Raw genomic sequence first — 25,016 nt, forward strand, 5'->3', positions numbered from 1 at the left:
GTTATTGCACACATCCTTATCTAAAGACCATTATCTTAACGGTCAAATTTCATTGTTGAGGTAAAAATTAAGACGTCGTTTTCAGAGATAAGATGATTGTTTTCAGAGATAAGATTAAAATTAAAAAGTTAAATAAAATATTATTAAAATATATTATTTAATATTATTTTTATTTTAAAATTTAAAAAAATTAAATTATTTATTTTATTTTGTATTGAAAGTTGAGAAAGTTACAATGATGAAATGAGATTAGATATTTTCTGAAAACAAACGAGATCTAAAATTATATATTTCAAACAAGGGAGTTAATCAGCAACTACGACAATTATAGGTCAATATATATAAATATTAAAAAAAAAAAAAAAAAACAAAGCCCTTTACTACATCATAGAAAAAACTAGCATTCACTACATATAACAATAAAAAATTAATTATAATAATAATGATAATCGATAATAATATACATGGAGACCCTAATCCTAACTCTTGATCTGAACAACTAAATGAAAAATTACTTTCAGGCCTGATGTTGAGGACCACCAAGTGTACCAACTGGATCGTACTACGTACCAGCACAGCACACGTTACAAGATTATAGCTAAAAATAGCTAATTACACAGAATCTCACCAAGAACCATCCGACCATGCAAAGCACCTACCAAAATCTGGCATATATAGAACTTGCAATGTGACCTGTGCATGCGGATATCGGAGGGGTATATCTGTCTCCGATCACTAATAGACCTCAAAGGTATTGTGGGCATCTATTGCTCAACCCTCCATCCATCACCTCCGCCGTGCTGGATTCGAATGCTGGTGGGGTTTACTATCATTCCGTATCCTATCGGCATACATGGGCAAGCGAATGATCTCTTTAATTTCATTCAACAAGACTTCCTCTGTGATATTGTCCCTTATACTCCGCATGACCTGTAATTTAAAACAACAACCCGGCTTCATCAAGTGCACCTTGTTCCAAATGATACGGGTAACAGATTAACAGATTATAGATAATTCAGTGGTGAGACTGACCTTCTTGTAAGTATTGAAATCATTCGGAGTTGATTTATCTACTCTGATCCGCATGCAGACCCATTCCTCTTCTTCAAAATCAAACGAACACTCGATAATTTTTCCAGAATATGAGTTGGGGTCTGAACCATCTGCAATTTTTTTTTTTTAACTTTGGTGAGAAATCAGAATCAAGACAATACAATACATATATTTATATCTAAATGAGAATAACAAAAAATAAATTAAACTTAGAATAAAAGCGCATATAACAGAAGTATGCAAGTCAGTGAAGACAGATGCAGCACAAAAGCATCCATAAAAAAAAAAAATGCAATCCCAATTAAATTGCAGCTTTTTTTTTTCGTGGTGTAGGGGTGGAGCTAGAAATTGCTTGTCTCAACTGAAGATCCAAAATTGACAATCTCAACAATACATCATCATTTATCCCCCGTCATCCATAAAATAGGGAAATTGATAGGTGAAAAAAGAGACGGGAATGAGAAGATGATGAAACATCATGCCATATGACGTAGAACCTCCAATCACTCATGCTGCACACATGGTATACCATGTAAACTTCATATTTACAGTATCTCTAAAATCCTCTTAAGTTGATGTTCTCGTTTTCTGCAACATGGCAAGGTCAGAAACTAGCATTAGATGCTTTTGTCCTTGAAGGCAAAATTTAGCCACCACCTCAATGTGAGGTGTATATAATGTTATACGGAGGGATCAATAAGCACGTGACCCTATCTTCAAATGAAATAGACAGGCCATCAAAAATATAAACCTCAAAGCAAAGTTATGTACACTACAGTTGGAAACAGGCATGTCCACTGTACGGACCCCGCAATTATAATCCCTAGTTACTGAAAAAAAAAATTGTCATGCCTAGTTAAAAGATTGTTTATGCTAAAAACTATTTCCTTTTGAAGCACTAATAAAACAACTTAAGTATTTATGCCAAAAATTATTACCATACAAATTTATATCACTTATCTAGGAGTTTAAACTTTAACTACCATCTGTTTCCACAAAAAGTTCATATGAATCTCATAGCTGAAACCCTAGTAAAGTTTTGTGCCAATAGTTTACAAACACTCCCAGGTGCTTTTGTCAATTGAAACTAGGCTCGTTTGGATACAGAAACCATCTCACCTCACCTCATCTCATCTCATCATTACAACTTTTTCAAATTCTCACATAAAATATAATAAACAATTCAACTTTTTCAAATTCCAAAACAATAATAAAATTAAAAAAATAATATTCTAACAATATTTATTCAACTCATCTAAAACCATCACATCTCATCTCACTATCCAAACAAGCCCTAAAGCTAATCTGAGATTTTCGCTTAAACATTGATTCATGAGAGCCAGATAATATCATCAACAAAGAAGCAAGGTGCATGATAAAATGCGGGAAAAAAAAAACATTGACCTCTGAAGGCAACCCTACTCCCTTTCCCTTCCATCAGTTTCTTCTTCCCCCGTTCATACAGAAAAAGTAGCTGACGATCATCATTGTCTATCTGTCCACCAATAAATATTAGAAGGCCAGCATCTCTATGAACAAGGAGCCAATATAGAGAGAAATAAAAGAGCCGCCCAAACTAAAAGCTGAAACTAATATAGAATATAAAATAGTACAACCTCGAATAGAAAGTCAACTGAATTCATTTCAGGGTATTTCCACTTCAAGAGGCCTTCATGTGTGCGAGGGACATAAGGATCATCCCAACCCTGCAAACAAAAATGATTATCAGTACCATTTTTCTAAATCCTTAAAATAAGTATAACTCAACTTGACCATGTAGACCATGGTGTTCTTTACCAAAATGACACAGGACAAGGCATGTAGACTCAGAACATGAGAACTTCTGAGTGTACATGGTAGCGTCGCTAAAGGTCCTTCTAATAATCTAATAACAACATACTACTAGCAATTGAAAGGTGAACTTTATGGCCCTGAAACAGACGAGTTGAATGAATAAATTCTCCCCCAACTAATACTTTCAAGGAAAGTTAGACACAAGTCGGACAACTATAAAAAAATATTTGAATTCCAAGGTTTGTTCACAGTTTCCAATCATCAAACCACCTGAAAAATAAGACCATCTGCATCATGTGAGAGCCTTGGAATGAATTCCTTTAAAAGCTTGGTAACAGTAGAGAGCAACCAAAAGTCTTTCCTCCTCACCTGATAAACATCTAAACCAGATCAACAAAAAAACCCAGCAGAAAGAAACACCATGAGATGGAATAAAAGTTAGTAGTCAGATAATGCATACCCTGAATGGTTCAAGGTCGTATCTATAATACGGATTCCTACACTGGTAAATATTGTGGCGTTCAAAATTTCGAGGTTCAATCACTTCTTTCTCAAGCATCTTCCACCGCTCGTAGAAAGGCCGCTGCACCACTATTAAATTAGCATACCATATATCTATAAATTATACAAAAAAGCAAAGATAGAAAAAGCACACATTTAAAGAAGTAAATAATGCAGATCAGGGACACTTCAGGCATATTGATCTGGCCATTCTAATATGCCACACCAATGTCTGAAGAAAATCTGGGATTTCAAAGGGAGAATGCAACTAAAACAATGCAATAATCAAAGGTAATAAATTCAAGAGAGCAGGGTTCTCTCCTTTAGTGGTGTCGTACAGCCAAAAACCCCACAAAATTGACACTAAAAAATCAAGCATTTGCTTCTAGTGTAGAAATTTCCATTTGTTTCTCAACATCTGACTGAACCATACTGTTTAAAACTGTGCTATCTTGGTACCAGATTTCACAAATCCATAAGTCTAGATTGGATAAAGATAGTTTTTAAGCTGTTTTGTGACTGAGTATGCCACTTCAATAAGAACTTTGAATATTCTGTTAGCCCGATTACAAGCAACTCTTCCATGGAGCAACATTACTTATTCCACAACATATATATGTGTGTGTGGGTGGGTGTGTGCGCATTACTTATTCCAATATCTAAGCCAAACAGCCAAACAGCCAAAAAACCACTTGATAATAAAACGCGTCATACAGTCATAATGAGCAGAAATAGACAATTGTTTGTTTAAAAAAAAAAAAAAAAGTAATCATATAATATACATTGGAAAGGTATTAATTTTGGCAGGGTTAATTCAAGAGGAACAAAGGGGATAAAACATCAGTAACTACCAAGGGAAAAAAATTATAATCTAAGAATTTAAGGACAGACGAATACATGGTCTTTCAGAACTAGGGAAAAAAAAAAGGAGGACAAGGTGGATGCCAAGAGCCAAATGGCATTGGCAACTCCAATTTTATGACACTGACTACTCTTATAGAAGGTTATACGACAATAGCCAAAGTGCATTGTGAACTCAATCTTTCAAACACCAAATATCTTTTTATTGAAGGTTAAGTAACATAAGAAAAAAAAAAATCTGATAAATGAGTATAGGCTATATCCAAATGAAGAATGGTAACATGCATGAGTGCCAATATAATTAACATTCAAAAAAACAAGTAAATCTGTAATATGCTGAAATCAGGACCAGTAGAGGACAAGACAACAGGAAGGTGAACATAAAAGAAACTCTTAGTACCAAAGCGTGATGTAATTCAAGAAGAAGGTAAACAGATATAGTTTGAGGCTGTGATACAGGTCACGACTGCAAAGGGTATAATACCAAATATTTCTCTATACAAAACTAAGGGAAAGAATCCATATAACAGACCCAACTACTTGAGATAAAAACTGCCCCATTTCAGGTGACTGAACATTGTCCACAAATAAATAAGCCAAGGGATTAATATTCCACATGTTTTTGGTAGATGATACTAGATGAAGTACTAATAAATAATGAAATTGTTTCCCAATGACACATTGGATGGAGATGCATATATTGCTATGCTTGTGGACCTGCAGTAAAAGGACTTGGGCACATGAATCAAAGGGTGAAAATACAGTCTGAAAGAAGTAGATAGATTTGGCATTTAGGCAAACAACATATCACATATAGTTAAAAGCTATTCTTGTATATAAAGGTGATCCTGCAACATAAACTATTGGCATAAGAACCAGCAAGAATGAGACAATCAGCATGATTTTTTTTTTTTTTCTCATTAGTTGTAAACCAAACCTCTATTACAGGCACTTGATTTATTGCCATAAGATCATAGATAAGGTATCTTCTCTCTTTCTTCTGTGAGTCTGGCACAGTATCGATTATCATCTCCCCATCAAGTAATGTAAAGTGATGAGTCTTGTCGGTGGCTAAGCCCTTACAAGCCAAACAAAGGAGAATGTCAGGTTGGATCTCATTGATAAAAAAGATGACTGTGCAAAACACTCAATATAAGGAACTTGAAAAAGCAAACATATATGTATGCGTACATCATTTGTGTTTCTGCAAGGAAACCTCATCTGCACCCGTCGGAAATTATAACTCCTATCAATCAAGTAACATCCATCTATGGTTATTAGCATCATATACCGTGTTCCATCAGCTTTCCATGTGGCATAATAATAACGCTGCCTTAACAGTTGTAAATTGTCCCTGCATACCACACAAAAAATATTGTTCGTCTCCTCGTGCCAGAATTTGTGCCAGAACAAGGAACGCTGAACAGAAAATAACTTCCAAAATCAACTGTGATAAAAACTTCCTTTCCGATTTTTATAATGTTGTGAAATAAAACAAGAGCCACTATTAAATCTGATCTGTGATACCCCATATGATAAGAGGATAAGGTAGGTAGTGTATGAGATCCCACATTGCTTGGGAAGAAGAAGTTATTGTTCTTTATAATGTTCCAATGGGACTCCAATTGTATCATTGACTAGTCCTTTTGGAGTATAGGCCAAGTGTTTTGGACTTTTCATTAGGGCGTTACAAAAGGTATCAGAGCTTATTCCAACTAGAAATATGAGACTTGAGTCATGCCACCTACAATGGATGGGCCCGACGAGGATGTCGGGAATTTAAAATAGGGAGATTGTGATACCCCATATAATAAGAGGATAAGGTAGGTGGTGTATGGGATCTCACATTGCTTGGAAAGGAAAAGTTATTGTGCTTTATAATGTTCTAATGAGGCTCTAATTATATCATTGACTAGTCCTTTTGGAGTATAAGCCATATGGTTTGAGCCTTCAGTTGGGGTGTTAAATGATCATATTCCATTTAGCCTTAAGGTCGAAAACATAGACTCAATTGCCTGTATTACATGAATGCACTTCATTAGTGTCTGATTGGTCTGCATTTAAAAATAACTATCCCATGGTGAAGCAAAGTGATGGCAGCATGGAAAATGGAAGTGACAGCTGTTTTTTTAGTAATTTCTAATTTTATGAACTTTGGAAATTTTAATGCGTAGGACACCTGCAACGATGAGGGCCACATTGTGCCATATGCCATGCTAAAAGGAGTCTTTGGTTAAATATGTAATTATTGCAGTAGCGATGGACATCTATACACGGTGAAAGAATTGTAACTTTCCCAACTTTTGTGCAAAATTTATCTTAATATTATTAGTGGTGGTTTTTTTATAAGTTCATACTACTAGTGGTGTTACCATAAGCTTAGAAAATGTCTTGCAAGGAGTATCTCCTAAGGCTTTTTTTGTTCCATGGTTTTTTTTTTTTATAAGTAAGAAGTAATTGTATTGATAAAGATAGGCATAACCCAAGTAAACCAGAGGTATACATAAGTGTACACCAAATTAAGAATGTTTTTGTTCCATAGTTCAAAATACAAAGTCGCAAGACGGAGATTCCTAATACTGGTAGTATAACAAAGGCAACAATGGAGGGGATGTCAATGAGTTTTTTCATCGCTTTTTTAGCTATAGAATGTAACTAGGTGTTTCTTTTGTATACTTCATGTGTACATGGGCTTCGCCTATTACTATTTTGATGAATAAAATTTTTTACTTATAAAAAAAAAAGTATAACAAAGGCACCAACAGTACCTACATCTGTCAATTGTACTTGAACAAATTGAAGATTTGATTTGTTCTATTTTGTTTGTTTAAATGGTTAAATACTGAAATAATCCCTGTGCTTTGGCCTTTAAACAGTTTATTCCCTGACTTTTAAAAATGAACTTTTTTATCCTTGTACTCTCAACTTTGGTCGTTTTCGTCCTTCTGTTACAAATCTATCAAAACCACTAACGGAACCCCTGCCACGTGGCTCATAAGCCACATCACCACAAATTAAAATGTGCCACATGTCCTATTTAGCCATGTGTACATCCACGTGTCTCAATAATAAAAAGTGAAAAACAAAACATATATAAAAAAAAATTATTAGATTGACTTATGAGCCAACCTTCCTATTTTTTTAAATTGACTTTTTTTTAGGTTCTTTTTTTTTTTTTTTTTGAAATATTTGTTCTTTTGATTATTGTGACTCGAGGGGCATTTTTATTGGTGGTGATGTGGCTTATGAGCCACGTGGCGGGGATTCCATTAGTGAGTATACTGGAACTGTATTGAAAAGATAAAAAAAAAAAAATTGAAGTTGAGAGTATTAAGGATGAAAAAGTTCATTTCTAAGAGTGAGGAAGCAACCTGTTTAAAGGCCAAACTATAAGAACTATTTAGTATTTAACCCTTGTTTAAAATAAATTCAGCTCCCAGTTCTTTTTCTTTCTTATTCTCTATTTTTTTTTTTTCCTTCTCCTGTGTCTTCTCTACGTAGATTGCAATAATAGTGAAGTAACAATAACAGTCACATTAAACTTAAGTTCAAGAACCCTCTCCCTCCCGCATCTCCACCCCAAACAAAAAGGGATAAATATCTGCCACCCTATATCACAGGCAGGACTTGAGGAAAGGAATTTAAATACACCATCAATTGATTGATTCAGTTGGACATAAAAGCAGATAATTCTAGACAACGTCTGCTATTTAACTGAGACAAACACAGTTTATACCAATTTGTTCCTTGTTTAGCCATCTTTAGGACATCTCTGGGCTGATTAATCCATGCACTTGGTTTTTTAAAAACTATACTTATCAGTAGGAGTGTACAGGAACCGACCAAACCGGCCGCAACCTACTGGAACCGACCGCCGGAGTCAGGAACCGGCCGGAACCGGTGAAGAACCGGCCGGCGTGCGGTAGATATTTGCTGAAACCGAAGTTTTCCGGTTCGGTATCGGTTCGACCCAGTGAAAAACCGATGAACCGGCCGACCGATTCTTATTTTTTTTTCATTTTATACCTATATAAGAAACGACGTCGTTTCATTTAAATGAGTGAAACGACGTCGTTTTAATCCACCTAGTTGAAAAAAAAAATAAAGCAAACGGCGTCGTTTGGTCTCAACCAAACGGCGCCGTTTCATGATTAGGTTAAGATCCCCCTTCCGCTTTCTCGTTCTCATCTTTCTGCGCCGCTCGTTCTGCGTCTCAGCTCGCTCTCTCAGATTCTCTCGTCTCCCTCTCAGCTCCCTTTCTCTCCGATGCCGTCCCTCTCTCCCTCCATCCATTTGCGCCGTTTCATCCATTTGCATCGTTTCAAGCTTCCATCTCCGATTTGTTAAGGTTTGTTGATGGGGACCACGGTTCTTTTATTTTTCTCAGAGAGGGTACCGATATTGTTGTGATAATGTGATATTTGTTGTGAATCATTTGATATTTGTTGTATATATTGTAATTTTGTGAATTTGTGATGATGGAGTTCGAGTTTACATGTAAATTTGCTCAAACCGAAGTTTTCCGGTTCGGTTTTTGTGTTTCTCATTCCTCTCTCTCTCTCTTCACTCCGCCGACAACTCCGACCAACCGACCGGTAGAAAACCGAGATCGACGTCGACGGTTTTCTTCCCCTTCACCGGCCGGTTTCGGTCGAGATATTGAGAATTTTCAGTGTATCGGTGCGGTCTCGGTTTCGACTCTAAACCGAACCGATAAGTCGGTTTTTCACCCCTACTTATCAGACTGGAATGGAAATCATTGCAGATATTCTGCCTTCACCAAGCTCCAAAGAAATTAGAAGGGTGAACCCACAAGATTGCAACCTCTATTGGAATGAGAATTAAAACTTAAAATGCCAATTACCAAAACTTTTGGATATGTTGTAACTACAAAATGACAAATTCATCCAAGTGCTAGCAAATATGAAACCAATTACTTTTTTTCAGTTGATAAAACAAAAGCATATTAGTGTACACAGGTAGAAAGGAGTAGGTATCAAGGAACCTTAAAACTCCAGGCAATTAGGGTGCATTAAATAACTACCATGCATTAGGAGGCAAAAGTATAGGAATAAATATCCAGATGAAAGTTCGACTTCTACACTGAAGCATCTAAATTTAATCGTAAAATATACAATAAAATCTAAGTTCATATTACTGATTAAATTTCATATCTCTGATTTTAAAAAAGAAAATTATTTTAAAGAGAATAAATCATCTGTTTGTGTAAAGAAATGGCAGGCAACAGCAGTAACCCTGCTAAGGGCCACTGTTGTCAGCTATCATTTTGACATTTGGCAATATGACAAGCTGCATTGGTAGTAAGTTTTCTCCCATGTATAACAGTACTCTTGCATGTCTACATGCATAACTAATAGATCAAAAACAATAGTCCATTCTTCTCAATACGAATTTTTTACTGGGAAAGTGTGACAGCTGCACATAAGTAGCACTGCTACTTGTATTTTGCTCAGTTAAAATAAAATAACTACGTAATAATAACTTCCAATAAAGAATCAGATAACCCAAACCTGTTAAGAGAAACTGGGTGAGACCCTGGAAATTGTGTGCTTGCTCTTGGCTGAAATTAAAGAAGAAACCTGTCAGAACAGCTATGAAGCATATGGAGTACGTGAAATGGGGGGAGAAAACACAACACAACAGGGAAGCAAGTACAAGAGAATTGTCTTAATGGTCTGAAAGTACCACTAAAATTTTTTTTTTTTTTTTTTTTTTTTGGATAAGTAAGAAATTTTATTGATTGAATGAAACTAGGCAACGCCCATGTACATAGAAAGTATACAAAAGAGACTCCTAATTACATTCTAGAAAGCTGAAAAGAAAACAAGAACTTATGAACATTCCCTCCCTTTAGTACAATAGCAGCCAACCATTGAACTAAAGAAGCTCAAGCAGACATAAGCGAAGTGGCAGAGGACAATACAACATAAACATTAGAGAAACAGAGAAGACATCCAGTATCCAAATGCCAGACTCCTCAATTCTATACAAGAAAAAATGTAAACCAAAAAAAAAACAAAATAGAGGTATTTGAAGAGCCTACCCCAAAACCCAACTTAAGCGTTTGATAGCAGAAATGCCGCAGTACATCTTGCTGGTCCCTAGGTATCTCATCCCCTAATACATCGTCATTGGTCATCACTACATCTATATCATGATTTTCCTGAAATAAATAAAGATATGTTAAAATCAGGAAATAAAGCAAATATGTAAGGCCAAAACAAACGTACAACAAATGATTAGAAAAAGCAAACTGTCATTGATTCTATGAAATATTCAAAGAGTAGCTAGCTACCAAATCTGTCCGCTCAGATAACCATACAGTCATGTACATGAACTAGGCAACAAACTTTCCACCAGTGTCGTAGACATAATATGAGTAATATATTCTAACTTGGAATAATTTGCTCCTAGGAATTTTCACAGAATAATTCAATCTTCCATTCATGATTTTCCAGTGGTATTTCATTTTGAAAGACAACCAGAACATACAGTATAACTGCACTAGTTTCTGGATGTCTGTTTAGCTCATTCATGGGATAAGAGGCAACCCAATAATTTTTTTCTTAATTAGACAAGAAAAGAGAAACTAGCTAATAAGCACAAACTTAAGGTGTGGGTGAGGGTAAAAAACCTAGCTATTATTAGGCTTTTTTTTTTTTTATCAGTAAAAGATAGTATTATATATACAAATGAAATCGGCATAGCCCTTGTACACTTCCAGAACTCCTAATTACATTCTAAGGACGATAAATTAAAGACAAGAAATCCTGGACATTATTCCCATGTAATACAATAGTGGAAAACCAACACATTAAAGTGTGGAGAAAAAAATTCTTCAGCTCAGTCGTAGTGCGTTCCTTATCTTCAAAGCACCGCGCATTCCTTTCCATCCAATGATAGTGTAACCAATAACCAATAATGGGCCGAGACTCTATTTTATGCTCAATAAAATTTTCTTTACCGATAAAAAAAAAAAAGGCCAATGACTCAAGCTGAAAATGATCATTTACCAACTCAGACGAAATTTTTTTTTCCATTTAAAGCAATTCTTCTGTAGAACAATTAATTCTCTAGGTCAATAAAGCAACAAACATGCAAAACCTCTCTTCCGGCAGCAGCTTCCTTTGTTAACACACCGTTCAAATAGCAGAAACCAATCTCAGAAACTATAAAGCAAATTAAACTTTCAAGAGCAAGCATACATTCAAAGGAGCAGCCGCAGCCGCATCCCCATCATCATCATCATCTGGCACTGCTTCACCATTGAGATCAAGACCAGAAGATCTTTTCCACTCCGGAGTAGAGGGGTAAACAACCATCTCTGGCTTTTTTTCATGATAAAATGTATACAACGCATCAATATAGTCTGGTTTGTAGATTCCTGGAGGGCGTGCTTCAGCAAACATTTTTATTGCCTGCAATTGGCAAAACCAAAAAAAGAAAAAAAAAACACACATTTAGGAATGTTCATTCAAAAATCCAATCCCCACATTTATTAACAAAAAACAACCTGAGTAACAGAAGTTTGATGCGAGCGCATAATATAATGAACTATCATATATCCTGTGCGATTATGCCCATGTGTACAATGGACAAGGATGTGCTTCTTTGCCTGTTTCTGACGAAAGAGGAATTGAGAGACCTGAAAAGAATTAAGTATTTACAGGTAAAAAATCTATATAAGGTTTCTCATATATCATAATAAAGAATAGTCGATACATTCATAACTCGAGAGAAAGCACATGCTAATTTTCCACAGTTCAATTCAGTTGGGAAGCATCAACTGCCCAATCAAATGATAAATGCTTGGGATGAAAACATAATGCTCATATGCTCAAATGGAACATAGGAAAATTTATGGTTCCTCATTGATGCACCATATAAGAAATACAAATGCTTGCTGTGGTTCACCGTTCAACTCCTTACATGATACATGAGCAAAATATAGAAGTCATAGATATTAAAACTCTATAGATAATAAGTTAAACTACTAAACAGCAGACAGATACTGGGGCCAGGCACATGACAAGAAAACAAACCTCAAAGACAAAGTTATTTACAGATGCATTATCAGGTACAGCATCCCTCCCCCTGCATTGAATCTAGACCACAAAATAAAATTTGAAGAAGAAAATTAGAAGAATTCAATCATAAAACGATTCAAATCAGATAATAAGGAAAACAAAATTTCAAAAGTAAATACAATCACCACAATCAAAAAACCATAACTAGGAAATAAAACTATATCGGAATCCTCTAATACCTTAACATGCTTGATACCCTCTTTCTTTAAATCTGATACTGGATAGTATCGAGAAGTATTCGTCAAATCGATCACTAAACCAAGCTGAAAATCAGAGAACAAAATCCATCCATCTTTCAAACAATGAATCCAGGAAACAAATCTAATTTCTTTAAGCTATTTTACATTAGAGAAGTGCACGTTTCATTTCTTCTTGCATGTTATGACACAAAGATATAAGATGCAACTAGAAATTCCAGGTTCAAAAGTATTGCCACATGAACCACATATTATACTCTTCTTAGAGCACTCCCAATGGATTCTTTATCTTATCCTTTAAATACATTACCAAAACCAACTTTTTCTATTTTACATACTGACTTTTACAATATACTATACATCAGCTTATCTATTTTTTCTTCATATCATTTAAATATTAAACTTTTTAATATTTTTTATTCATTTCAAATATTTTCTCTAACTACCAATGATATCTTCATATCTTTTGATATTTACAATATCTCCTCATATACAATATCATATAATTATGTTCTATTTTAAATTAATCCAAATTTATAAGCTAAATCTAAATATAAATTCATTTAAAAAATAAAAAGAAGATATTTTGTCAGTTCACTTGAAGATACGGAATTTTTATTTGAAAGGAACCGAGAAGCTAAAAATCATTATTTGAGCAAAATTTGGTGCCTAGAGTTGTTATTTAAGAGACCCAGACTCTTTGACGCTAAACAAAGATGAAAGCGTGGGAAAGAGAGAGAGGGTTGGTCTAAAATGAAGATAAAAGATTTTAAAGAGATGGGGAAAATCAGATGGAGGAGAGAGAAATGAATTAAAAATGTTTTACATGGATGAACAGTTCCCTCTAGATGTAGCGGGATCACTGTAGCAAAATGGAAAATGAAGATGAAATACAACATCCATTGTAGGTCATTTTTGAACAAATTTCTTCATATTTTAAAGAAAATTGTATTATAGAACATCCATTGGGAGTGCTCTTAGATCAAATAAGTTTTCCCTAGCCAATCATAGAAAAAAGGGGAAAAAATTCAAAAGTTCAGATTAATTACTTTTCTTCCTAAAACTCTCTGTTGATGGATCACTTGCTTAAATGAGTATCTTTTACCCGGAGCAACAAAGTCATTGTAGTATTCACTAAGTGGAACCTTGGAAGGAATCATGCCAAATATTTCCTGACCAAATGCAGGGCAGTCCAACCAACCTGCACATAAAGAACAAAGTGTCTGAAAAATGACAATACACAAGAAATGACAAAAAAGACTTTCATAAAATTAAAAGAGAAATCAGATATCCTTTTTAGAGTGAAAATGTAATTTTATTATCTTTGCCCAGTTAAGTTCTAGAAGATTGTCTATAAGGAGGAACATCGAAGAGAAAAATGTTTGCCATTTTTCCCAAATATAAAAATACCTCTCCAATTACCATAATTTTTTTTATGTCATTTTTATTAAGCATGCAAAAGGGCACTACCCACTTACGCAAGATATATACAAGTGACCATAATGTTTTTTTTACAAGTCATTTTTATTAAGCATGCAAAAGAGCACTACCCACGTACACATGTCACAGGATATATACAAGGGGATCACCTGACAGGAGAAGCGAAGAAAAACAGTAAGACGAAGAAAAAGTCTAAAAAGGAAGAAAATTGGCTAGAATTATGAGCCAACATATAGACAAAGTGCTTTTTGAAATAAGGAGCAAAGTTCATCATTTGTCTTCTTGAAATCTTCAAACTCCCACTCATTCTTAATATGATTAAAGAATAAAATCCATCCATCTAAAAAACTCTAGCTTCGATTTACAAACTTCACAACATGTTATTGATAAAATAAAGTAATTACAATAATAACTTATTTAATTTATATAAACACAAAGCAAAAAAATATATCATTCTTAATCATGCCAAAATATGTCGTAAAATAACTCCACTCATTTTGGATGAAGTTGAGTCCACTTAAACATCAATGTTTCTTTTTTATTCCACATTAGGACCTTCAAAAGCAAATTGATACAAACAAAGGGTCCATTTGTTTTAAACTAGAGTTAAATATCCATGGTTTTTCTCAAGTCAAGTTGCTCTCAGTGCTTTCTAATTAAACTTTTTTTTACTCCCTATGCTTCAAGTTTTTTTAACAGTTACTCCTTGTAATTTTAAGATTAATCAAATTAGTCTCTTTGTTAGAAATCCATTAGTAAAATGTTAAATATGTTGATGTGGCATGCCACATAACATGCAACATGCCAGAAAACTTAAAAAAAAAACTTTAACTTAAAAAATATTAAAAAATAAAATAAAGAATAAAAATCTCAAAAACATAACTTCAAAAACTTTAAAATATTAATATAAACGCTTAAAATAATAAATTTAAAAGATATAAAAATAAAAAAGGCAGGGATGGGAGATAGAGTAGAGAGAGGAAGGCAATGCAAGAGAGAAAGAATCAGGGAGAGGAAAAGCAGAGTGTTATTTGAAAATCGAGATCTAATTGAGCAAGATTGGAAATCAATTTCTGAGGTTTTCAAGCCAAAACCAGTTTCTAGAGAAAAGAATGCTTAGGATTTTCATTCATCAAATTTGTTTTCTGTTGACCAAATTTTCCAAGTGCATCCAAACATCAAACATCCATGAAAACTATTTATTGAAATCGTTTTACAGCAAAATAAACGAAGCCTTTAATCCACAATTATTAACCATATATTTGCATATAATGAACTCTGTTTGACTGCATTTACTCAAGCACCTTTTTTATGTCAGTCTTATTAATAGTGCAGAGGTTCAATCTTATTAATAGTGCAGAAGTGCGCAAATAAGCCTTTGATTAATGTGAATGCATTAACAAAAAATGGCATTTAAGCTTAATAATAATGGATATCTATTTACCAAGTCCAACTCATTAATGTGAATGCATTAACAAAAAATCATGCTGGCAGTTTGTGATACCCCATATGAAAAGAATAAGGGTAGGTGTTGTATGAGATCCCACATTACTTGGAAATGAGAAGTTCTCGCACTTGTTCCAATGGGACTCCAATTGTATCATTAATTAGTCCTTTTAGAGTATAGGCCATGTGGTTTGGACATTCTATTAGAGCGTGTATCAGAGCCAATTTGTGATACCCCATATAATAAAGATAATGGTAGATAGTGTATAGGATCTCACATTGCTTGGGAAGAAAAAGTTCTTGCTCTTTATAAGATTCTAATGGGGCTCCATTGTATCATTGACTAGTCCTTTTGAAGTGGCCATGTGGTTTGAGTCTTCCATTAGGGCATTACACAATTTCAGCAGCAAATAACACTAACAAGCCCTTTGATTCATCCAAAGAATAAAAAAATTTAGCCCTTTCCCATATGCCATGAAAACTGGAATTCAAGCTCCAATTATGGGTCAACTTTGGTTGATGTACATGGCAATCCTTCTCTCCAATACTGTATCGGAGCACCTTTTTCAATGGGTGTAAATTAAATCCACTACTTTTGGCCTGATATTTGCATTTATATGAACTTATTTATGCCAGAAAGTAGTAACATTGATGCAATCTAATAGTCACAATGACAACATTGACAAGTACCAGTAACTAATTCTTTGTCCGCTATTATAAGCCCATATCCTACAAAATAAAATACCTTATTGACTATACCAACGAATAAATGGTGTCGAAAGCTTTGATACAATAGCAACCAATTCACAGAAAGAACAGAAATTGCTTAGAAACACCAATGCCAAAAAACAAAAACCATGTATGACTCATGATTCCCCAAAATTGTAAACAAGATGCACACTATTAATAATAAACTCTATGTAACAAGATGCACACTATTAAGAAAGAAGAAAACTATTCCTCATTCATTGAATGCAAAAGATCGCCGCAATTTCAAGATCCATGAATTGTTCAATTGAAAAAAAAAAGAGAAAAAAGAAATGCAAGAATTACCAGGGGGAAGCTTGCTTTTATCATAAGACTTCATGTTTTTTGTTTGAAACTGATCATATGCAGGTGGTTGAGATATATGCATTGGTCTGTCATCTGAGCGTTCTATTTTCAATCGCTTTCGTCTTTCATCACGCTCCTAACATAAGAGGCACACGAGATCAGTGATCATAAACAAATTGTGCATGCACAAACTTAAATATATTAAGTACAACTACAAAACAAAACTATCTATATCAATGCTTCATTCTTTTCTTGGTATGCCTCTGTGTGCGTGTGTGTGTGTGTGTGTGTGAGAGAGAGAGAGAGAGAGAGAGAGCAAGAGAGACACATGAAGAGACAAAGAACAAGACTATACTCCTGCTACTTATGATTTTTTTTTTATAAGTAAGAAGCGTGCACTAAGGATGTGAAACAAGATTTTTTCTCCACTGTCCGAGAAGTAGACGTAGTTTCACAACGCATCGTTGCTCAAATGCTCGAGAGCTTTATATGGTGGTGGAGGAGTATGGTGGTGGTGGGAGGAGGAATTTTATTTTCATTCCTAAAGAGGGGGGCAGTGGCTGGAAAAGGATGGGGGAGGTGCTGCGTGATTTTTCCTTCGGCAAGAGAGGGAGTGACGGCTTGGAAGGACAAGATGGTGCAGAGAGGGAGAACTTGGAGGTGCATAAAGACCCAAGTACATCCTCGGTGGTGAGGCAATCCTATGCGGCAGCTCTAAAAACGGGTCATGCTTTGGGAATTCAGAGTGTGGGGGGTCCTCAGGACCAGCTTGTCGAGATGCACAATTCTTTAAAGGAGATGGAAACCCAACTTATCGAGTTGAAGGCAACGATAGCTTTCTTGTCTACGAAAATAAAGCGGCCTTCAGCTGGAGGCAAAAGGGTGGTAAGAAACAAGATAAGTCTGAATCCTTTAAATTCAAAATAAGGAAAACGGAAGATCGGATCCAGCGCTGTCCCTATAACCAAATCCAGGAGAGTATGGCGGATCAAAAGGAAATATGGGTTATTTGAAGCGGGGTCTACATCCAGTATTGGCATAGAGACATCAGTAATGGAATGTCATTCACCTCGTGTAACACAAGATAGTCCAATAGTCGGTATTACACCCTTGGTCCCCGAATAAACTATGGCTCCCTCGTCTGAGTTGAAGGAAAAGGGTGTATTGCCAAGATCTAAAGGAGATGCAGGATACGCTATCACCCCAGAGGTGAAAGGACTTGCTATCACCCCAGAATCTCCAATGGGGACCCCGATACCATTGGAGAGAACCAATGGAGTTACTGGAGAACCAATAGGTTTGGCGCTGGTGCCATGGGTAAAGGAATGTCTAGAGTCAGGAGTGCAGTTGGATACTGTGTCTGGGGATATTATGGCTCCTCTAGTCTCTCTTCCTCCAATAGGGAATTGGATTCTGCCTAAAATTAACGAGATTCAGCAGTTTATGAAAATTTCACATGAAGGATGTGAAGACCAATTTAAAGAACTAATTACTGCAATCAAGGCAAGCCACACACTTGAAACCAAATCAAGTTTCAAGAAAAGCAAAGAGTTACAACATCTTTTTTCGACAATCAACTATGAAGCTAAGGGTGGTAGCTCAACTAGAGGAGAGTCTAAAGGGAGGGCATTGTGAAGACGAGAATCAAGGTGTTGGGGTTGGTGTTCGGGTAGAGTTTTAGTTCTACGAAAAACAAGGGGTTGGGGTCGGATCTAGTGCATTTCGGGTTTTTTTTTTATGGGCTTTTTGGGTCATTAGGGGCTTTTTGGGTCATTTTGAGTAAGACGTTTTCTTGTATACATTCAGTGTACTTGGTTTCTCCTTTTAATATATACAATATTTTTACTTATAAAACAAAAGTAAGAAGTTTTATTGATCCACGTAAATAGGCAATGCCCAAGTACACAGGAAGTATACCTCATGCTACTTATGTTTAGGGTAAATTATGAATGCCTTAAAAAAGGGAGAAGATTTTCTTCTAGCATGCTATTCTAAGTCCCCATATACAAATGACAAGAAATTAGAAGGTTCCCATTCATTGTATTGCAACAGGTAACCATGCCTATTTCAACTCAATCAAGTCTGGTTTGGCCTCTGTATCTAAGCTTTCCCAGGGTTGACTCCATGGCTTGCATAAAGCCAATAATTAAAAATGAAAAAAAAAAAAAAAAACATGCATATCAAGCTTCAATAATAAAGTCCAAACATTCTACTTGTGAACAATAATAAAGTAAGCATCTATGTGCTATTATGTACATAAATACATACATAGAGATAGAATATACATATGGATAGCTGAATGGATGGATGGGTCTATAGGTAGATAGGTATGTAAGTCAATTGAAAGATTGATATTCTAAAAATAAAATAACAAAAAGCCAAAGATAGAAAGCTAATTTTTTTCTGTTGATAAATAATTAGTAGGTGAGGTGCTGACGATAGTCACCAAGTAGAAGCCTCAAGCTCATAACAAATAGAATACTCCAAGTCCTAATTCAATGTAGTAATAACCACAAGAACCTTTCCACTCTCAAAGAGAGTTTTTTTCATTGGCACCGGGTGTCCAAGACAAAGTCCCAACTAATCCCGGGAGTGCACAAGCTTTTGGCAAGGAGTTTCCCAAAACCGAACCTCATGTAATTCAAGGGAAAATTACCCCATTCCAATGGCCTCAAGAGTGTGAATACAAAGTTTCAAACCCAAGACAACTAATTTATATGGCTCGGCCCAAGACCACTACGCCACCCCTTGGGGTTCTCTCAAGAAGAGTAACTTTACTAGAATGTTTAGAAAGAATAATACTATTTATTCCTAGACAATCATATTCACCCCTTGGGGTGGTGAATATTTTTTTAGTGTTAAGAGATGTCTTAGGGGTAACAATCATATTGTTGCTGTGTGGAAAATTATGCATCTTTGTATTATATGGTGTCTTTGGATGGAGAGCAATGGTTGGTGTTTTGAAGATTAGGAGCGCTCCTAAGATGACCTTAAGAGACTTTTTCGACAATCCATTATCTTAGGCTTTTGTCATTCTTTTTTATTCTTAAATAAGAATTTTATCAATGAGAACTAGGCATAGTCCAGGAATACGGGACATATACAATGTTGGGCTTTTATCATTGATTGTAATAGGACTAGTCTTCATAATTTTCTTGTATCCACTTCTAGTTCCTAGTTGTTACAACCACTCTTTGTATACTTCTTATATACTTGGGCTATGCCTTCTTTTCTATTAATAACACTTTATTTTACCAATAAAAAACTACCATTATGAAACATGCAAATATATAATGCAACAAACACAACAAGCAAAACCAAGCCTCTTAATCCACTTTTCACAGTTACAAGCAATTAACTGTAATAAATTCCAGAAAGCAACTGAGAGAAACTTTTAAAAACACCATAGAACGACAGCATTTCTCTACTCACCAAAAAGGAAAGATGGATTATCCGTGTAACTCCCTAAAAATCTAAAAATTGAACCTCCAATAATATGTGGAGACTATCTAAATGAGTAGTAAATATGAAACAAGAAAACAAAAGAGAAAAAGAAGCAGGAATGTCACAAGTTAATGATTGTTTCTACAGCATAGCTAATGACAATGCTCGATAACTTCTGTGGTAACGATAAAGTAACTAGACACAAATTTGGTCCCCACTGAAAAATGCCTCATTTTGAAGCTATATATGCAAACCTCCATTTAATTGACTTCATACACCAGGGACAATGAATCGAACTTCAGAAATTTTTCCAGATTCAGATAAATTGCTAGAATAAGTAAAGTAAGAAGATTCCAATTATCATGAGTGGCAACAAACACATTCGTAGAAGGAAAAGGGGCAGGTATTTCAAAGGACAAAAAGTGTACCCGACGGGCTATATCAACTGCAGACTCTATACGTTCTTCTGGTGCAGGGAATTCTTCTATGTGCCGTTCAAAACTTTCTTCATCTTCTTCGGGTACAGGTGAGGCATTTAAATCCATGGCAACGATCACTCAACATGAACCAAACAACATTTGCCACTGTAAAATCCAAAAAGGCAATAAGTCTCAACTTCCTTAGGAATAATTTTAGCACTAACTCTGCATTAGTCCAATGTGCCCCAGTACGAAAACTAACAAACATTTCTAATACATTAATTAGAAATAAGAATTTTATGTAATATTTTTAGCAACGAGCTCAATTCAATTGAAGCACCAAGTACTACGTAGAGTGCCGGCATTTTAATCAAAGAGGCTAGAAAATAACTAAGTAAAACTAAAAGAGCACTCATTTCCCAGGCTCGAGTAATTTCTCAGGAAGCAGACAGCTGTTAATTAAGTCCGGTGGTTATATAATACGCTCCCTTTGACAACAAATTTATAGTTTCCCCCCAACTCCAAGCAATGAAAAAATTGATCTCAAAATTACATTTCGTCTTTGCTTTGTCGTATTTTCCCGCAAACATGCCCGGAACGGCTCTCACTTACAACCCTAAGTAAAGAAATTCAAACGAAAAAAAAATCACCGGCAACAAAATCAAGAATAGCAGCAGACCTGAGCAGGGGACATGTAATCGACGACCCAATTATCGCCGAAACGACGATCCTGCTCGTTCGGAGAAATCTTGCCTGTCAAAGAAATGGAAGGCTTCCTCGATCAGAAAGGACCAAGACGGCTTCTCCAATTGTGGCATGGAAAGGCGAAAACCCTGCAATCGCAGTACGCTCACAACTGAAAGTTGTCGTCCAAACCCTAGAGAGAGAGAGAGAGAGAGAGCTGGGGACTGGGGAGGTTAGTTGGATTAGAGAGAGGAGTATTCTTTATAATTAATCACTTCCACGTCGGGATCGAGAAAGAGAGTAAAAACTTACGATGTCGTGCAACCCAAACGGACCCTTACTGGCCAAGTGGAGAACTGCTTTTGTAAAAAAATTTTATAAAAAAAAATTTATAAATTGTGATTAAATATATTATATTATATCATTATTTTTATTATAAAATAAATTTGATTTATTATTATATTAATTTGTATAAAAATAAATTTATAAATTGATTTAATTTATATTATGAATTTTGTAATCTACAAATAAATTTATGTACCAATCTACGTACTAATATTATTATTTTTATATTTTAAATTTAAATTAATAATATTTTTAATAAAATTTATTTTTTAATCAATCATATTGAATAGATGTATATATTAGTGTATAGAATTATTTATAATTAAATTTTTTTTTATAAATTATTTTTATTATAAAATAAATTTAATTTATTATTATGTGAATTTGTGAATTTATTTATTGAGAATAGAATTTTACTTTCAAAAGTGACTTATTAGGAATCCGAAGGGAAATCTATAGAAATTAGAGGCAAAATTCTAAAAACTGCAATGTTTTGGGAATCCAAAAACTGCTTGGAGCCTGACCGTACGATTTCGAAAAGGTGAATGATATTTGCAGACAGGCTCAATATAAATTGAGATTCAGAATAAAATTTAACAGAGTTATTTATAATTATAATATAATAAAATATAAATTATTAAATATAAAATTTTCAAAATTTTTAATAAAATAAGATTTTATTTAAAATTTTTAAATATTTTTTTTGAGTTTATATTTAATATAACAATTTAAATGAGGCCTCAATACAAATTATGTGCCTCAATTTATCAAGATTTTAAAAAATTATTTAAAAATATAAATAATTCATTATATTAAATATTAAATTTAGCGTTATGGAGCCTTGCACACATTGAAAAATATAAAATTATTTAAAATTTTATTTAATGAAATGATTTTATTTTTTAAAAAAAATTTAAAAAAAAAACATATTACTTTTATTTTTGGGGACTTGATAGGGGCATTGGGCAATGGCTTAAATGACCTTATCATTGAGCTGATCCCGGATATTTGCAATTCTATAATGTATAAGTCTTATACATTTTCTTTATAAGAAGTGAATAAATATAAGATCTATATAAAAATAAAAAATAATAGTAAATTTTGATCTTTTTAATGCACGAGATTTACATATTTTATAACTATATCTAATATTATTTATTAAAAAAACAGAATTGTTTACCTTTATGTTTAAATTTTAGACTAAATGAAAATTTCGATAATTCAGTAATCATATTATTAAAATAAAGGTGAAAGTTTGAAAGGATCAAGCTTAATTTTTCTTTGATTAGAAAAAAAAAAAGATAAATATTTTCTATATCAAACTCACTTTATTATTAGTGATAAGTTGACGTTCACTTATCAATATTTAAAATAAAAATAATTAATATTTATTATTTGTGATAAGTTTTGTGATATGTTGACGTTAGGAAAATTATTAAAAAAATTATAAATTAAGGGTAATTTTATAATATTAAAATTTATTATAATATTTTGAGAAATTTTATTTACAGTCCTAAAATGAAAACTGTATGTACAGGCACATTATTAAATGAGAAAAAATATTATTTTAGGATGGATCATTTTGTAATTTTAAAAAATTTTAAAGTTAAAATAACTTAGGCCTATACATACAGTCCTCAAGTGGACAGTATACCTAACATTGTTCTATTATTATAACATTTTACTTCCCGCGAGGGGGGGGGGCGCCTATGGGGCCACCACTAGAATGGACTCGCATAAAGAACGGGACGCTCGACTCAAGCCAAGTACAACGGAAGTCACTACGGAAAAAGGTAAGAGGAAGCTGAGTCGTTTGTGTCTATGCGGGCGTCGTTGCCATGGCGCGTCGCCGAGTATACCAATTTCAAGTCATGTATAGGTTTATAGCCTTCTGTCTGCTCTGCAATAGGGCTCGCCACCATATACATGTATAGGATGCTCACTGTTGGTGGGGCACAGCGCATACACGCTCCTCAGAGAATTTGACAGTTTTCAAACTAGGCTGTCATTTTAATAGTGAATTAAGACGAAAATAAGTTTAAAGATAAAAAAAATTAAAAGTTAAATAAAATATTATTTTTTAATATTATTATTATTTTTAATTTTAAAAAATTATATTATTTATTATATTTTATGTAAAAATTTAAAAAATTATAAAAATAAAATAAGATGACATTTGTTATATCCAAACTGGAGCTCAGAATCAATCAAGTTTGAACGCAAACGCTTAGCTTGCTGACTGCTGAGCACAAATAATACCTTTGCACGTGGAGACGTGATAGGATTGGTTGTATTGAACTTGAACATTCCTTAGCGCTGGACCTTACATAGTTTATATATGACTCATCTTGAACTCAAATTGGATCAAAATATAATGACTTTATACATCCACATGATAATATCCTCTATAATCTGCCTATACCAAGACCAACATTCCTCATTTTTGTTATATGCATGTATAACAGATTTTGCATCCCCTTCCAAATTAACACATTAAAAGCCCAAATTTGCAGAGTTGTAATGTTTCTCAAAAGAGCCAAAAATTTTGCCCAATAGGACTGTGCATATGATCCGAAAATCCGTTAGACCCATTCAAAATGACCCGACCTTTATCGGTTCATTATCTGATCGGTTTCCAGCTCAACTAGTTATGGGTTGGTGTCAAACCGTCCGACTATAAATAAGAAACTATCAAACCCTAGCCGCCCAACTCCTAGTCCCATGAGCTTTTCGCATCTTTCTTATCAAGTTCTAGCACAACCACACCCAGCTCATTCGAGTCTCCCTCAATACCCAAATCCAAATATCGACAATTATGCGCATACAACAACAGCCACAACCACCCATAAATGCTAAATTATAATCTCAAAAGCCGAGCCTTCTATTTCTTCTTCTATGAGAGGTTACTGGGCATGGGTTCTCCAAGAATGCCATAACTTGGTCTCTAGACGGATCGTATTCTGGGTCAGATCCTTCACTTTCACAGTAGACTTCCTCTTCTTCAGATTGGTAATCGTCGGACTGTTCAGAGAAAGCCATCGTTTGTTTCTCAGCCTATTTTGCTCAGAGAAATTTCCTATTTTTTTCTCTTATTTTTCTCCTGTTGGTAGTGTAAAAAGAGACAGTTGAAATCTGCTATCCGAGATTCCGAATGACTCACCACAGCGAAGCCATCAACTCGATGACTACATTGAGTTTCTGCAGACAGCTTCTGCAAATGAATGCATCCGAATGACTCTTCGCAAAGTTTTGCTCTTTTCATCTTTTCATTTTTTGTTTTCTAGGGTTTTTTCTTGAGATTGAGAAGAATATGAGATAGAGATTATATTGTTATTTGTCCTCAGATTTTAGATAAATCGATGTGCATAAAGTTGGGTTTTTTTTTTTTTTTTGGTTTGCTAAAGGTCGGGTCATACAGGTTCAATCTGAGTCTGTTTTATTAGGTTCGGTTCGGTTTGGCCCCAGAAACGAGTACACTCGGGTCGGGTACAAACCCGGTTGTACCAACTCGAGTTGCAGCCCTATTGCCAATACAGGTTCAGAGTTAAAAGCTTTTGAAGCACATAGAGAAGTAAGAATACCACCATCACTATCTCTGATAATAGAACCAATCTCCATCTTCAAAGATATAGAATCAATTGATGCATCCCAATTAGCTTTAACTAAATTCC

At 34.5% G+C, this 25,016-nt stretch overlaps 1 protein-coding gene across 1 annotated transcript; it reads right to left on the reverse strand.

Annotated features, from left to right (window-relative positions):
* Positions 1 to 412: 412 nt before the first annotated feature.
* On the reverse strand, positions 413 to 21,249 carry LOC109000805 (mRNA-capping enzyme). Its single transcript, XM_018977807.2, has 18 exons — positions 20,996 to 21,249; positions 20,326 to 20,481; positions 16,454 to 16,589; positions 13,564 to 13,715; positions 12,497 to 12,580; positions 12,273 to 12,335; positions 11,744 to 11,875; positions 11,436 to 11,648; positions 10,274 to 10,393; positions 9,741 to 9,790; positions 5,401 to 5,563; positions 5,147 to 5,287; positions 3,308 to 3,430; positions 3,118 to 3,216; positions 2,670 to 2,759; positions 2,458 to 2,548; positions 1,033 to 1,163; positions 413 to 930 (listed from the first exon to the last, which is right to left on the reverse strand). Exons 2-18 carry the CDS (start codon positions 20,440 to 20,442, stop codon positions 787 to 789), a joined length of 2,049 nt encoding a protein of 682 aa, XP_018833352.1. The 5' UTR covers positions 20,443 to 20,481; positions 20,996 to 21,249; the 3' UTR covers positions 413 to 786.
* Between the last annotated feature and the right edge of the window lie 3,767 nt (positions 21,250 to 25,016).

Source organism: Juglans regia, chromosome 4, assembly GCF_001411555.2.
Source record: "Juglans regia cultivar Chandler chromosome 4, Walnut 2.0, whole genome shotgun sequence".
In the NCBI taxonomy this organism is placed as follows: domain Eukaryota; kingdom Viridiplantae; phylum Streptophyta; class Magnoliopsida; order Fagales; family Juglandaceae; genus Juglans; species Juglans regia.